The following is a 14,073-nucleotide window of genomic DNA, read 5'->3' as shown; positions in this document are numbered from 1 at the left end:
TCCAGGAAAACCCAAAAGTGCCCATACGTACAACACACTGGATTGTATTTCACGAGGTTCCCGGAAGCCGTGAAGTCCCTCGTCTAGTACAGGGGTCGGCAAACTCTGACCCACCGGCCAAGTCCAACCTACTGCCTCTTTTTGTGCAGCCCTCAGGCTAAGAATGGGTTTTACTTTTTTCTTCAGTGGTTGAGGAAGAATGGTGACACTTGACCATTATAAGAAGTTCGAATATCTGCGTCCATAAACAAAGTGTGACTGGGACGCAGCCACTCGCAGTCACTGACACTTTGCCTAGGGCTGCTTCGTGCCACACGGCAGAGGGGAGTGGTTGTGACAGAGACCCCATGGCCCACCAAGCCTAAGATATTTACTAGCTGGCCTTTCACAGACAACGTGCCATCCATGCTCTAAGAGTGGGAACCCAGGTCAGGAAGTCTTGTTTGAAATATTTTAGTTTTACTTCAAATGATTGAGCCATGGAATACACAGGTAGAAGCAGCTTTGAAAATCACCTCAACAAGCTCCCCACTTTATCAGGGACCACATTCCCTGCTTCTGTGGGAGCAGGGGATACAGGGAGTTGTATCTTGGATTCCCCTTTCAAGCTTCTGTAGGTTTCTAAGCTGGCCCTGCCTTCCAAACGAACCTTCAGGTAGAAGCCCCCAAATTTTGTTTAAAAAGCACCATAACAGATGTTCCAAGTGTGGTAACAGCTTCTTTAGAACAGGGATACCTGCCCTCCCCTGTAAAGGAGATCCCAGAGGGCTGAGTCTGCAGACTCCTGTAAACCACTGATGTACAGACAAATTGTAGTTGGCTGAACTCCTTTGATCCCTGAAGTATTTCTAGGTGTGAGGGAGGAGGTTAGTGGTAGCTAATAGGAGTTTCCAAAGCAACTCTTCAAATGGAATTTGTAAAACTGTGGATTTTTTAATAATCTGGGAAACAGTTACGAGGGAAAAGGAGAGACGGGGAATAGTTGAATTCCATCAAGCAGTGGATTTGACAGAATTCAGCTGTAGTTGGTAGTTCAGAATGCCTCTTGGTCTGAGGGACTTAGTCCATTTAAAAAATACATTTACGGGCTTCCCTGGTGGCGCAGTGGTTGGGAGTCCGCCTGCCGATGCAGGGGACACGGGTTCGTGCCCCGGTCCGGGAAGATCCCACATGCCACGGAGCGGCTGGGCCCGTGAGCCGTGGCCGCTGAGCCTGCGCGTCCGGAGCCTGTGCTCCCCAGCGGGAGAGGCCACAACAGTGAGAGGCCCACGTACCGCAAAAAAAAAAAATAATAATACATTTACATATGCAGACTACCTCAGGAGTGAAGCGGCTTTCCCTCAGACATGGTTTAGATGAGGTGGTGGACCAGATTATGGGGGAGGGGGCATTCGACCTGAGGCTTGGGTGGCTCCCCATCTCTGTATGCTAGTAGCAGAGGCCAGCCTGCTGCCATGATTCTCTCCTGTGGACCAGGGAATGGCCAGGAACCAAGTGGCTTCCCATTTTTACATGTCATGAAGCTAATCATTTGTGCCTAAAAAGCAAATGGGTCTTGATTTTCTTTTTCCCTAAAAGGTGGAAACAGCTTTACTAAATAGAGGCCACAAGCTGGAGGGCCGTGCAACCCATTCAACCAAGCTGCTCTATTTTTAATTGAATTCGTTGGCAAACATTAGGAGATCTAACATGAAAATGTGTCTGGGGTATTTGTTGGGAATTCAGGAGACCTAGGAACCCTGGGTCTGTGTCCCTGAAGGAACACACCAGCTGCTGAGGCATGTGCTGCCCACTTTGCCACCAGCTCTGCAGCTCCTTGTGGACACACACACACCCTCCGGCTCATTACAGAGAAAAGAAGAAATGATGTCATAGCCAGCACTGCTAAAAGTAAAATTCATCTTCTTTCTTCCTTTTTGTTTTTCTTATCTTGCTTTATGCCAGAAAGTTTAAAGACAGCCCACTAGGATATACAAAGACCATACTGTAAATGTAATGGCCGTGAAAATGAGGAAAGACAAACAAGGTTAGGAAGGCAATAAAAGGATCAGGAACGTCCTTTTGGGTGGGTCACAATTCTGGCTCTTAGCTTTTGAGAGAAGACTCGTTAGTCCTAGTATTTGGAGTACACAGGAGATGAAAGCACACAGGTCACCCCGGTGATACAGTGATTATTCTGTGAACTGAGATCAGGGATCATCCCAAAGACAACGCTCTTTGTTCTAACCGTACTGTTGTGATCAATATTGACAAAGAAGCAATACTAATAATTTACATTTACTCTCTGCTGTGTAATGTTCTCATCACTTAAATGTATTATTTCACTTAATCCTTATAACAAGTATATGGGGAGGACTACTAATATCCCCATTTTACAGATGAGGAAACTGAGGCACAAGAGAGAATTCCTGATTTGCCCAAGGCCACAAAGTTTAGCGTGCATGCTAAACCACTAGGCTACGCTGCCTCTCGGAGGGCGACATCTAAAGAAACCAGTGTGGTTTGCCAGTGAGCTCTTGGGTATCCTGATTTTATGAAGACCGTTATAAAATAGCTAAGGAATGGCATGAAATTCAGAAGGAATACCAGTATATTGTGTGACCCTGAGGGGAAGCTGAATCCAGAACAAATAGGCTTTCAGACTACAAAAAGTCCCTTTGAAACTGCTAAGAAAAAGAAGGAAGAAAGAGATCCACTGCTCCTTTACACAGAGGGACTCAGCAAGGCTGCACATCAGAATCACTCACGGAGCTATAAAAAAAAATGCAGGGCTTCCCTGGTGGCGCAGTGGTTGAGAGTCCGCCTGCCGATGCAGGGGACGTGGGTTCGTGCCCCGGTCCGGGAGGATCCCACATGCCGCGGAGCGGCTGGGCCCGTGAGCCATGGCCGCTGAGCCTGCGCGTCCGGAGCCTGTGCTCCGCAACGGGAGAGGCCACAACAGTGAGAGGCCCATGTACCACAAAAAAAAAAAAAAAAAATTACAGAGGTCTGGGCCCCACCCCCTGGACATTCCAATTCACGAGGTGTGTGTTGAGGCCCAGGTGTCCATATAGATGCATGTTTGTTTCTGATGCACAGGCAGGATAGAGAACCACTGACTGAAAACAATGACAAATAGCAAGGCTGTTATTTTGCCTCTAACTTTTCCCCAAAGAGAAATATCTTCAAAGTTCAAAGATTAGGGCAAAAACCACTCTTGGGTGAACTGAAACCCAAGAGACGTGAACTAATGAATTATATCTAATGAAGTCACCTGGGAGCTATAACTCACCCAGGCCAGATCCTGGAGCAGTTACCCTGAGTCTCTGGGGTGGGTGTAGCATCACTCTCATTTAAAGTTCCACGGTGGTTCTGTTGTACGGCCGAGTTTGAAAGCCGCTGTGCCAGGCCCAGGTGAGTTATCTCTCAGGTTAGTGAAGAATCAGCCGTGCCCACTGTTTGGTTATTTGGATTTGATGGAATAGAGCAGTGGTACCAAATGGTGGGACATGGGCAAACAGTCTCCCAGTATTCAGAAAGAGGGAAAATGAGGTTTGGGATACTCTGAGATGGATGTGATTAAAGCAAGTTTCTAGAAGGTTTTATGAGAAGATAGTTTGTGGACACTTAGGGGAAAATGGTAATTGCTTGGAGTCAATTAACTTCACCTCTAGACTAATAGATGAGAGAAATGCTGCAGGCATTGTGTATCTTTATTCCAGCAAAACAATTGAAAGTCTTGGATAGCATCCTCCTGAACAAGATGGAAAAAGTGACCGTGGCTGGTTGATTCACAGTGGATTTAACACCCGTACCCGCAAAGTGCTGGTGCGACTGGGTAGGTCAGCTTTGTGAGAGAGCTCTTTGCAGAGGGCAGGTCAGACGGCTCTGAGCCTGAACTTCCCTTATATAGTATTTTTATATGCATCTTGTTAAAGAGATGGGAGGCATGCCAATCAGATTTTAGGATGACAGAAATCTGAAGGGTATGGCAGAAAAGATGGATGACAGAATTAAAATGGCATTCATATAGGACTTTAGAGCTTACATGAGGTTTACTTATATGCTCTCGTGCAATCCTCAGCACGCTAGGTAGATTTATTATCCCCACTTTCTTGGTAAATAAACTGAGATTCAGAGAGGTAAATTACAGAATCGTTATTTACGGTAATCTTAACAACCTAGAAATAAGTACCACCATAAGAAGAAATCAAGGTTAAGTGTCAGAGGTTACATCTGGATGCAAAAAATCCACTTCAGAAGTTGGGGATTTGTATTAGTTTCCTAGGACTACCATAAAGTTCCACACGCCGGGTGGTCTACGACAACAGAGATGTATTGTCTCACGGTTCTGGATGCGAAAGGCTTTGATCAGGGCACCTGCAGAGCCGCGCTACCCCTGACACCTGGAGGGGAGGAATCCTTCCTTGCCTCTTTCAGCTTCTGGTGGCACCAGATGTTCCTTGGCTTGTGGTAGCATCACTCTGCTCTTCGTGTGGGTTCTCCCTGTGTCTCTTCATCCGGTCCTCCCGCTGTGTGCGTCTGCCTCTGTGTCCAAATTTCCCCTTCTTATAAGGTCACCAGTCATACTGGATAGGCCCCCCTTTACATCTGCAAAGACCTTATTTCCAAATAAGGCTGAGGTGCTGGTGGTTAGGATTTCAACATAGCTTTTGGGGGAGACACAGTTCAATACATAACAAGGTTAAATTGGGTTGATAAAACTGTAAGAGCGTCACTGTTTTATCACAGTTACCTCAGAAATGATAGAACAGTGACACCGTCTTAGGCATTGATTTAATTTGAGAGTTTCCACCGGGTAGAGGGTCATGCCACTTCCCCTGGCATTGCTCAGACCACGGAGTCAGGGATCGAGCCATCAGTTCTGGCCACCACATTCTAAGAAGGAAATGGATTAAAACATGGTAGGGCACCACCATGGCAAGAGAGGTGCTGTGAAAGCTTCCACTGGCAGCCTAGACAAACCCTCGATGTGTCTCCTCTGTTTTCTATATAAGGAAAATCCAAAAGTATGATCAATTCTTGGTTTCTCATTTCATTTAACGTCATGGGTGAGCATGTGTGTATAAGCATATGCACGTGTACTTTGTCAATATATGGGTATAATGAATATATGTGTATATGTAAAGACCCAGTTAACTGATGTTAAGCAAGCATTCTAGTTATTTAAATTCTCCCTTTTTCTTTGAAGATATTTAAAAGAAGAAAGAGCTTAGATAAGAATATTGACATTTCAGAGCTAAGAGGAATCTTGAGTTTGACTGTTGCGCGAATAAGAGGATTTTGAGCAAATGAATATTAAGGGATTGCTGTGTGCCCTGCTTTGCAGTAGGTACCTCGAGGGATACGAGAGGAAAACGTGACACACATAAAAACGTGACAAGGAGGGAGCAAATGCATGTTCCAGGGACTGCCGTGGGGGACCGCAGGAGGGAGGCTGGGGTCGGAGACTCAAGAGGGAGGTGGAACCTGAAAGCTGGATTTTTGGAGACCACGTGGAGACACCATGTCTCCCCAGAAAGTTACGGTCACACACATGGGTCCGGGGACCCTAGCTTGTGGTCAGTCTACTGCCTATGGCCTTGCTGTCACGCCAAGCACAGATGAAGAGGTGGTGTGGGACCAGCACGGTGACTACAGGCCTGTGCCCCGGCCTGTAAGACCAGGGAGTTTTCTCGGTGCTTTAGAACAAAGTCATCTGTTGATCTCGTAATCAGATAAAGACAGAAGCAGAAATCGCTGGCTCCTCTGAACGCTTGTATTTATGACTTCAGTTCAGTGAGGGCTATGAAAGAATTGCGCCAGCCAGACAGGAAGCGAGCATACAGGCAGCCTGCCCACGTCCGCACTGGGGTCCAGACACTGCCACAGTCGGCTGAGCCTCCGGCCCTCAGTGGCCTCAGGGCGATTTAAAAGGCAGGTCCCCTACCTTTGCCTCTCCAATGCAGTTTCTCAGAGGCATCTGGAGTGACCTGTAACTCTGTTTCCATAGTTCTACCTCACTCCCCTGCTGCAGATGCCAGAAGTGTGCCCTCCCCGCAGGGTCAGCCCCAGACCTCAAATCCAAGACCTCACTTCTCAATGAAGCCAAAGGGAAGAGGAATGTTGTTCTCCCCTGACACCAACTGCAAATACCCACCAAGTCCGTAAACTTCTCTTAGCCCATCTGTCTTGGTAGAATTTGCCCAAACCCTGGTTCATCCTTTTTCTTTCTCAGACCAGCAGTCAAGGAACCCTAGTGGCCCAGGCTGACCACTGCAGGGAGAGGAAACCCCATTAACCAGCCCTAAGCCTGCCTGTCTCTCAGGGTGCTATGGGGCAGCCATGGGCTGGGGTGCCCTGCTCCAGGCTCTTTGTGAGTCAGACCTCAACCTTCTCCAAACAAAAACACCCTCTGGCACAAGAGTGCCACAGGTTCTGAACCCAGATCACTTCAGTGGCTCTAGATAAAGGAGCAGCAAGAGACGTGCATTCGATTATTTTTTTCCTCTGATATTTCTTGAGCGCTCTCTACGTGCCAGGCAGTACGCCATCCCGGGGATGGAATGGCGGGTTCAACCCAGTCCCTGCCCCCAGGAGCGCACAGATTAGTTGCAAAAGGAGGCGGACACCCAGGGTGGTAAGTGCCGTGATGAGAGTTAGGAGAGGTGATAGAACCCCCATAAGAGGCCTGGAGGGACAGAGAAGGCTTCCTGAAAGCAGGGCATCTGAGCCAAGATGGGAAGGTGAGCAGAAGTCAGCTCGGTGATGAAGACGGGGCAGGAGGCAAGGAGGGGAGAGGGTGCCCCGGGCCGAGGACTAGCTGAACAAAGACTCGGTTGCAGGAGCAAAGCCAATGAGTCCAGAGGACTTCGTGGTTCCCCCGGGCCCGGGAGATGAAGCTGGGCAAGTGGACAGGCACAAGATCCCAGAGGGCCTTAGAAGTGGGTAAGAAACTGGAGCTTTTTCCGAGAGCAGTAAGCCACCGTTGGAAGAATCTCAGTGGCTGGAGGAAGCACGGGATGTTCAGGCAGGCCCTGGCTCAGCACTAGTTCAGGATTTGAAAGCATCCAGAGAACTGTGGGCTCAGGCCCTGCCCTCACGAAGCTCACGGCACCCGTGGGCAGATCACATGGGCTGTGCTGGGGAACACAGCCATGGCCACGGCACACGGTGCTAAGACTCGGAGGCAGGATAGGATCCCACATTTGTTGGGTGCCCATTGTGTGTTGGGGTCCGCACGAAGGCACCCCACATCTGGCATCTCATTTAGTCCTCAAGGCAATCTGTAGGGCACCTGTGACCACCCCCCTGTTACAGATGAAAAGACCAAGGCTCAAAGTGGTGACCTTCACAGTGTCATCTAACCAGGATGGGAGGTCAGCCAGCGCTCTTTCTCCTCCTGCATTCAGCCTTCCTTCCGTGTGGGTCAGAGGATGTGGGAAGGACTTAATGGAGGAGATGAGGTGCGAAGAGTTAGAAGGCTGTTCCGCTGTCCCAGTGTCACCTCTCAGGCTGTGCGGTGGGGGCCGAGAATCAGGCATTTAGATATTAGGAGAGGCACATGGGGCACATGGGGTGACTAAAGATCGAGTTAAACAGGGAGTGTCTCTAGGAGTTTGCCCATCAGAACCCTGGAGTGGAGTCTCGTGCCAACTCTGTAAGGGAGACAGCAGCTTTCCAAAGAGTAAGACCAGTGAGTATAGGATAAAATCCCCAGTCCTCTCTAAACTTGAGGATGCTATGCTGCCTCCAACGGTATTAACAGGGGATGGGGTTTCTCAGAAATACTTGTTTGGAAAACTCCCTAAGCCTCTAAGGTTAATTAATAGTCAGGAATTGTTAGTTATTTGAATTGGGAATGAGTGACTGACATGCACCTAAGCTGTCTCCAAGGGAACTAGGGCCTGGGCCGGGCTGCGTAAGGGGTGCGTGAGCCAAGTGCGTTCTTCCATAGAGCTCTTGAAGAATGGCACACTCGCTCCAATGCCACAGATGATTCTGGGACCACTGGAAAGCCCAGAGCTGAGCTAGATTGCTACCCAAGCCAGCCCGCCATGGAGCTAGAGGGCCTCTGGGAATGACGTCCCTAGCTGTATTGACTGAGCCCGATTCCCTGGTAAGCAGTCAGCAAGTTGGGACATTCAGACATCCTGTGGAATCTAGCTCCGTCACTATGCTCATTTGACCTCAGGAGAAGAAACCAGTTTCCATGACTAATGGACACAAACGATTGAAAGGTGAAGCACAAGTAGTTAAACAGGGGAGCCGATGCCAGAGTGTTTACAGGTTTCCTGAGGTTCTCTATACACTGGCTCCCCTCCCCCATTAGTGACCAGTGAGAGGGAGCCAGGAAGGAGGTGGTCCTGCCCCTGAAAGTACCTGGGCGTAGCCCACCATTGGTGGTGTTACCAATTGAGTTTCCCTCCTGCCCTATTCCTTGCCAATCTTCTTCACCAACTCCCGCCCCTGGTCCCCCTCTCCTCCTGCCCCCACTGAGGATGCCCCTTGGTCGCCTTCTGGGATGATACTCAGTGCTTCCCAAGTCTTAAAGTCTTGCTGCCACCTTTTCCCCATCCTGCTGCTCCCCCAGCACCACGGGCCCATACTCTATAACCCCTCTTCAATCAAAGTGAACCCATCCCTCCTTCGATAGGGATCTTCAGAAGAGGCGTCACCACACCCTTTCCCCAGGCACCTGCCCTCCCACGTCCCTCATGCGTCACTTGGGTTTGGGCTCTGCGGTTCTCCTCTGGAGTTCCTCTCCATGAGGGCCCCCCTTTTCCTCGTGCTCTGTACACACTGGAGATGGAGAACGCGTCATCCTCCTGCCTGGGACCAGCCCTCCTGTAGAAAAGACTAAGCCACTCCTCGGTTTTCCCATCTCAAGGGGCGACACACACATCCTGCTGCGGCAAGTCCTGTTTCCATCCCTTGGGCTTTTCTGTGTCCCCCTTTTGTCTCCCCTCCAAGGTCTCTGAGACCTACTGAACTATGCAGCTCAAGGCCAGAGAGAAGACGCCAAGCAGGACTGATGGGTGCTGAAAGATGGGAGAGACTAGCTCATCTCCGCTCTGTGCTGTCCATCTGATTCAGATCTCAATCTGGGGAAATGTGAAAACAGACTCCCCTGCCAAGCTCACCTCACCATGTCACCACTCTCCCCAGCCCACAGACCTCTCCCACCATGCTGGCTTACCAGCAAGTCGTTCTGGCTTTGCTTCAGCCTAGTGGTTTGACCTAAATGTCTCCTGTTTGAATTTGACTCTTGCCGTGTCTTCCCACGTCTCCAGTACCCAGCTTTCCAGACGTTCTGCACCACGGGAGGCATCGTGCTGAGAGCTGGATTTGAGTCTGGCTCTGCTCTGAACTCACTGGGTGACTCTGGGCAAGTCACCAAACCTTTGTGAGCCACGGTTTCCACATCTGTAAAATCAGGATAATGACACCTGCCTGTTGCAAGGATCAGTGAGCAAATAAACGTGAAGATGCTGTAAACTGTAAAGCAGCACTTCCCAGACGATGTCCTGCAGAACTTTGCTCCCATCTTCCTAACCATCTTCCTCTCTGCCGAGGTGCCTTCCTCCCGTCTCTACCGACATGATTGTAACTCGTGCTTCAAGTCTCAGCCGGGCCCTGACTACTCCATGAAAGTTTTTCTAATGATTGCACTGTGTTCTAGACAGGAATACTGATTCCTGATTCAGCAGTGAACCCCCAAAGGCAGAGAGCATTATTCATACTTGCTGATTTTCTCCAAAACCCAGGACTTGTTTGATTGATGCCCTCCACCCTCCACAGACCATAAGCCCAATTTTGGTAACTTGAACCTCCAGCTGGGATGGGTCTTTCTGAGCTGGGAAGTCAGTGGTGGGCTTGCTGATGTATTCACTCATTCAGTAGATGCTTAGTGCAGGGGACTGCTGGGGACCCAAGGCTGAGTCAGACAAGGCTTCTGCCTTTAAGGAGCTCGTGGTCAGGACAAAAGCATTAACAATTCACTGCAAGTCGGTGTCTTGAGTATAATAATAGAAATAACGTGGGAACACAGAATAGCAGGTGAGGAGCAAGGGAGGCTTCCCAGAAGACGGTCCCACCCCCCATCCCATGCATCCTCCTACTTATAGAGAAGATGACATCTGGAGCAGACATGGCAAGGTAATGGGGGGTTTACCTTTATGGAAGAAAGACCACTGGAGACCTTGTGGGAGGGAGATTCAAGTTCACTTCCTGGATCACAGGAAGGGAGGTCTCAGTGGAGCCAGAGGGTTAGGGCAGGTGCTGGAAGGGGGAGTGTCCGCAACACACACACAGACATGCACACACACACTCCACCCCACACACACAGTCTATGGGAATCCCACTTCCCTGCTTTTCCATCATTCCTCTCACCCCGTCTTCCTTCTCACCTGGACTCATTCTTCCTCTCCAAGTCCTCCATCACCTCCCGGTCCTGGGGCCATTCATCGTTACCTCATTGGAACAGCTCGATGTCTGCTCTCAGTAGCTAGAGGTCTGCTTTGGCGAGAGGCTGGTCAGCGCGATGCCCACTCCCTGCGGGGGGCCCTGGGGAGGAAGGTCAGCCTGGAGTCAGTGCTTTCTCTTATCTTCCCACAGAAAACCAAAAGAGACGTCAATAATTTTGACCAAGACTTTACCCGGGAAGAGCCGGTACTCACGCTCGTGGATGAAGCGATTGTGAAGCAGATCAACCAGGAGGAATTCAAAGGCTTCTCCTACTTTGGTGAAGACCTGATGCCCTGAGAAGCCGCTCCAGGTGGAGTTCGGTGATGCTGCAAGCAGGGGCCCTGGGAAGATTCCTATTTTCCCGTAGGACGGTCTTGAACTACTTCTCCTCCCCGGAGCCCCAGTCCCTTGTCCACCCTCTATTTATTGCATTCCCTCCCCCCAGGCCAGCTCCTCCCTCTTCCCACCTGGTGACCAGAAGGCACTCTTGGTTCCTGTCTCACCAGTAATGCAGAATCGTGTGGCGTCAGCAGTTCACTGGACCCAGTGCCGAGTCTGGTCTGTTGGCAAGCCTGGCTTCACTCCACGGGGGCTTCTGGCAGGGAAGCGACTTCAGGCCTTTTACTGAAAAGAAAAGGAAAAAAAAAACCAACAAAAAAAAGCTAACGAGACTCTGGCTCTGCTCATGGACGCAGAGTCCTGACAACTCTTGCTTCTCATCCCTCCAGTCCCCCCCGCCTGCCACCATCTGCCATTCTATCCAGTAGAAGAGACTGGTGCTTCTTCAGCCCAAAGATGGGCGCCCTCAAGGCACGCCCAGGAAGGAGAGAGGCTGGGAGATGCCCGGGTTGGCTCCCTGTGTTGGTTTGCTCTGGAATGGCTAATTCTCGCTTGCTTTGGTTTTAGCTTCGGGGCATGCCAAAGTTGTGTAAGCATGTGTCTCGTGGAAGAAATCGCTCTCCGTAGAAAAAGAAATTTGATTTTGAACTCGATTAACATTTGAAAAATAGATGATCAAATTTGCTTTCTAATTGGCCAAAAGATATAAATTCCAGTGTTAATACAGGTATATATTAAAGGGCTAATAAATCATCGTCCAAGGTTTATGCTCTTAATGCTTTCGTGGCACGTGAGGCTCTGTGAATTGAGAGAAAAGGAAACTAGTAGTGCTCTTCGTTATTCAAGTTCTGCCTGAACTCCAAGGCCACCGCAGAGATGGCCGAGGCCTTGGGGTTCTAGCAAAACTCGCCTCCCAAATTCTCTTTCCAGTTTCGTCCTAAGTCCCCAGCATCAACTCTATTTATTTTCTGCAGCAGTGTGCAATTTTTGCGCACTTCTCCCAAATGGTAGTACTACTGTGTTGTGGTTTTTAAACATTAAATGTGTAAAGTTAAATATGAAATATCTGCTTTTGGAACATGCAGAATGAGGCTTAACATGGGTTATGCAGAGGGTATCAGGAGATTGAAGAGCGACTTATTTGAAAACTGACAGCGTGGCAAGATGCGCTCGGAGTTTCGTTTCTGTGTGACGTGGAATGGCGACTCATGTGGACACTATTTAATGGATGTGACATTACCTCCTGTAGATATGCTAACAGTGTTACATTCTTTGATTTCCAAGGGTTCTCTGTGGCTTTGTGTACATGTTTCCTGGAGGTCGTTTGATTATCTATTTTACTGAACCGATTTAGCGGGGAATGGAATCCATTCCAACTGTTGCACGTGGATTTCCCAGCTGCCCCTAAATATATATACTTGTGAGTGGCAAAGTGGCACTAATGAAGCTTTTTGCCTTTTGTACATTTGAGACTTTTGTATATAGTGTTTGCTGCAAGGCCTGTGGAATTAATTCATTGAATTTAGAGGTATCAACTGCTGCATGTTCAGGCATATTATAAAACTTTAGTCTATGAAAGAATAATTATAATAATGTCCAGGTGCAATACTCTCTGAGTGTATTGGTTCAAGTTACCGAGAGATAAGGTGTGTTTCCTTCTTTCTTTTTTTTTCTCGGGGGGGTGAGGGGTGTTCTTTGTATTGTTTATTTCATTTTGGTTTATTTTAAAAGATGTAAACTCACATATAGTTCTCCTGCGCTCTGTTATGCCCTGATAGAGATGGGAAAGAGAAAGGAATGTTCTGGATGGTGGTTTCGAAGTTTGGTCAGTGACTAGCTGCGGCCCATTAGCTGGTGTCCATATGTGTATCTGGCTAGTCACGTAGCCTTGGTTACTAGTGATGCCATTCAGTTCTCTTTTGTTTTGATTTTTTTAAAAACTCAGGTGTAATTATTAACTGTTCTTATGATAATTTCAAATATTATGCTGTATCAATTTGTGTGTTTGGCATACCAGTGAAGAGATGAAGAACAGTAGGTTAATTGATCTTCGGTAACTTGACGTACTGGGGAGAGACTGTCTTCTGGAGTTGAGGACAAGCACAGAAACATCTTCATGGTGGCATCATCTCATTCTTTAGGAAGACATGACAATACTGCCCATCTTACTCATGCATCACCACTGCTCTCTGTTTTCTCCTCTGCTTCCTTCACCCTGATGGACTTTGAAACACCAAGCAAACTCTAACTATAATGCCAACTGGCCTTGTCCAAGGTATTCCCGTGTCAGCAGGGGCTGGACCTTCCTAAAGGACAACTGGCATTTTTGTTGGGAAGTCAAATAATAATACATTCCACCAGGCAGCTCCAGGCAGCCACTCAGCGGGTTGCCTGGCCCAGAGATGCCCCCTTCCAGCCCCCAAAGCTGGGCTGGCTGGGATGCCTCCTGTTTGGGGCTGGAGCTCATCAAGTTCTCACACAGGCAGATTCAAATCCCACGTAGTCTATAGAATAAGGCTTGTGTGTTCCGTGAGTAGTCATTGTTTCATTTTAGCTTTCACAAGAGTTTGGAAGCAGACACACTGTTTCATTTCTGCCAGTTCTTTCTAATCTTTCCAGGTCGCTCACTCACTTTTTTTTTTTTTTTTAAGAAAAAACGGGGGACGGGGGTGCAAAAAAAAGCCAAAAAAATATATGAAGGATAGCTGTTCTCCTGTGTTCTCTCATAATGGACTTTGTGAAGTGGAAACATTTTTTTTTTCCTCCAAAGGTGAAAAAACAATGCATTCTTGCTTTAAAAAAAAAAAAAAAAAAAACAAGGCTAAAAAATTACCTCTTTTTAAATTATGTGCAAAATAATTCTGGCTAAATATAAAATGTATTCAATTTTAGGGATTTTTTTTGTATTGTGACGCTTTATTTGTACATTTTTTCCCTTTCTGGATGTAATTTTAATCTCTTGCCATTCATTAGTGTTATTTCATTGTAAACATTATTGTGCCAAATGTACTGTATTCAAAAGGATGTGAATGTGTATTGTTTCGGAACCTAATAAATACAATGACGTTAAATCTTCTTTCTCAGTCCTGATGAACATTTTTATCTCCTTGGTGAGTGTCAGGGTGGCACTAGTGAAGCTTACTGCGTTTTAGACATTAGGGATTCCACATTCCCAAACCTAGATGTGGTTTCAGCTTTTCTCTTACCCTTTGAAGACGCACAAAGGATGCAAATGACCATATCGGCAATGCCCAACGCCCACCCCTGCCTGGCCTCTGTTTCGGGGAC

At 48.0% G+C, this 14,073-nt stretch overlaps 1 protein-coding gene across 2 annotated transcripts in view; it reads left to right on the top strand.

The window, feature by feature from the left end:
* Positions 1–13,861, top strand: part of PRKCE (protein kinase C epsilon) — a 509,389-nt gene extending 495,528 nt beyond the window's left edge. For both annotated transcript variants that reach the window (XM_030857772.2, XM_060309072.1), the window contains one exon: positions 10,597–13,861. In XM_030857772.2, the coding sequence (XP_030713632.1) occupies positions 10,597–10,743 (147 nt within the window). In that variant the 3' untranslated portion in view covers positions 10,744–13,861. The remainder of the gene's footprint in view (positions 1–10,596) is intronic.
* Positions 13,862–14,073: the final 212 nt, after the last annotated feature.

This window comes from Globicephala melas, chromosome 12 (genome assembly GCF_963455315.2).
Source record: "Globicephala melas chromosome 12, mGloMel1.2, whole genome shotgun sequence".
Lineage (NCBI taxonomy): Eukaryota > Metazoa > Chordata > Mammalia > Artiodactyla > Delphinidae > Globicephala > Globicephala melas.
The sequence above is the reverse complement of the archived record's forward strand: the minus strand, read 5'-3'. Positions and strand labels throughout refer to the sequence as shown.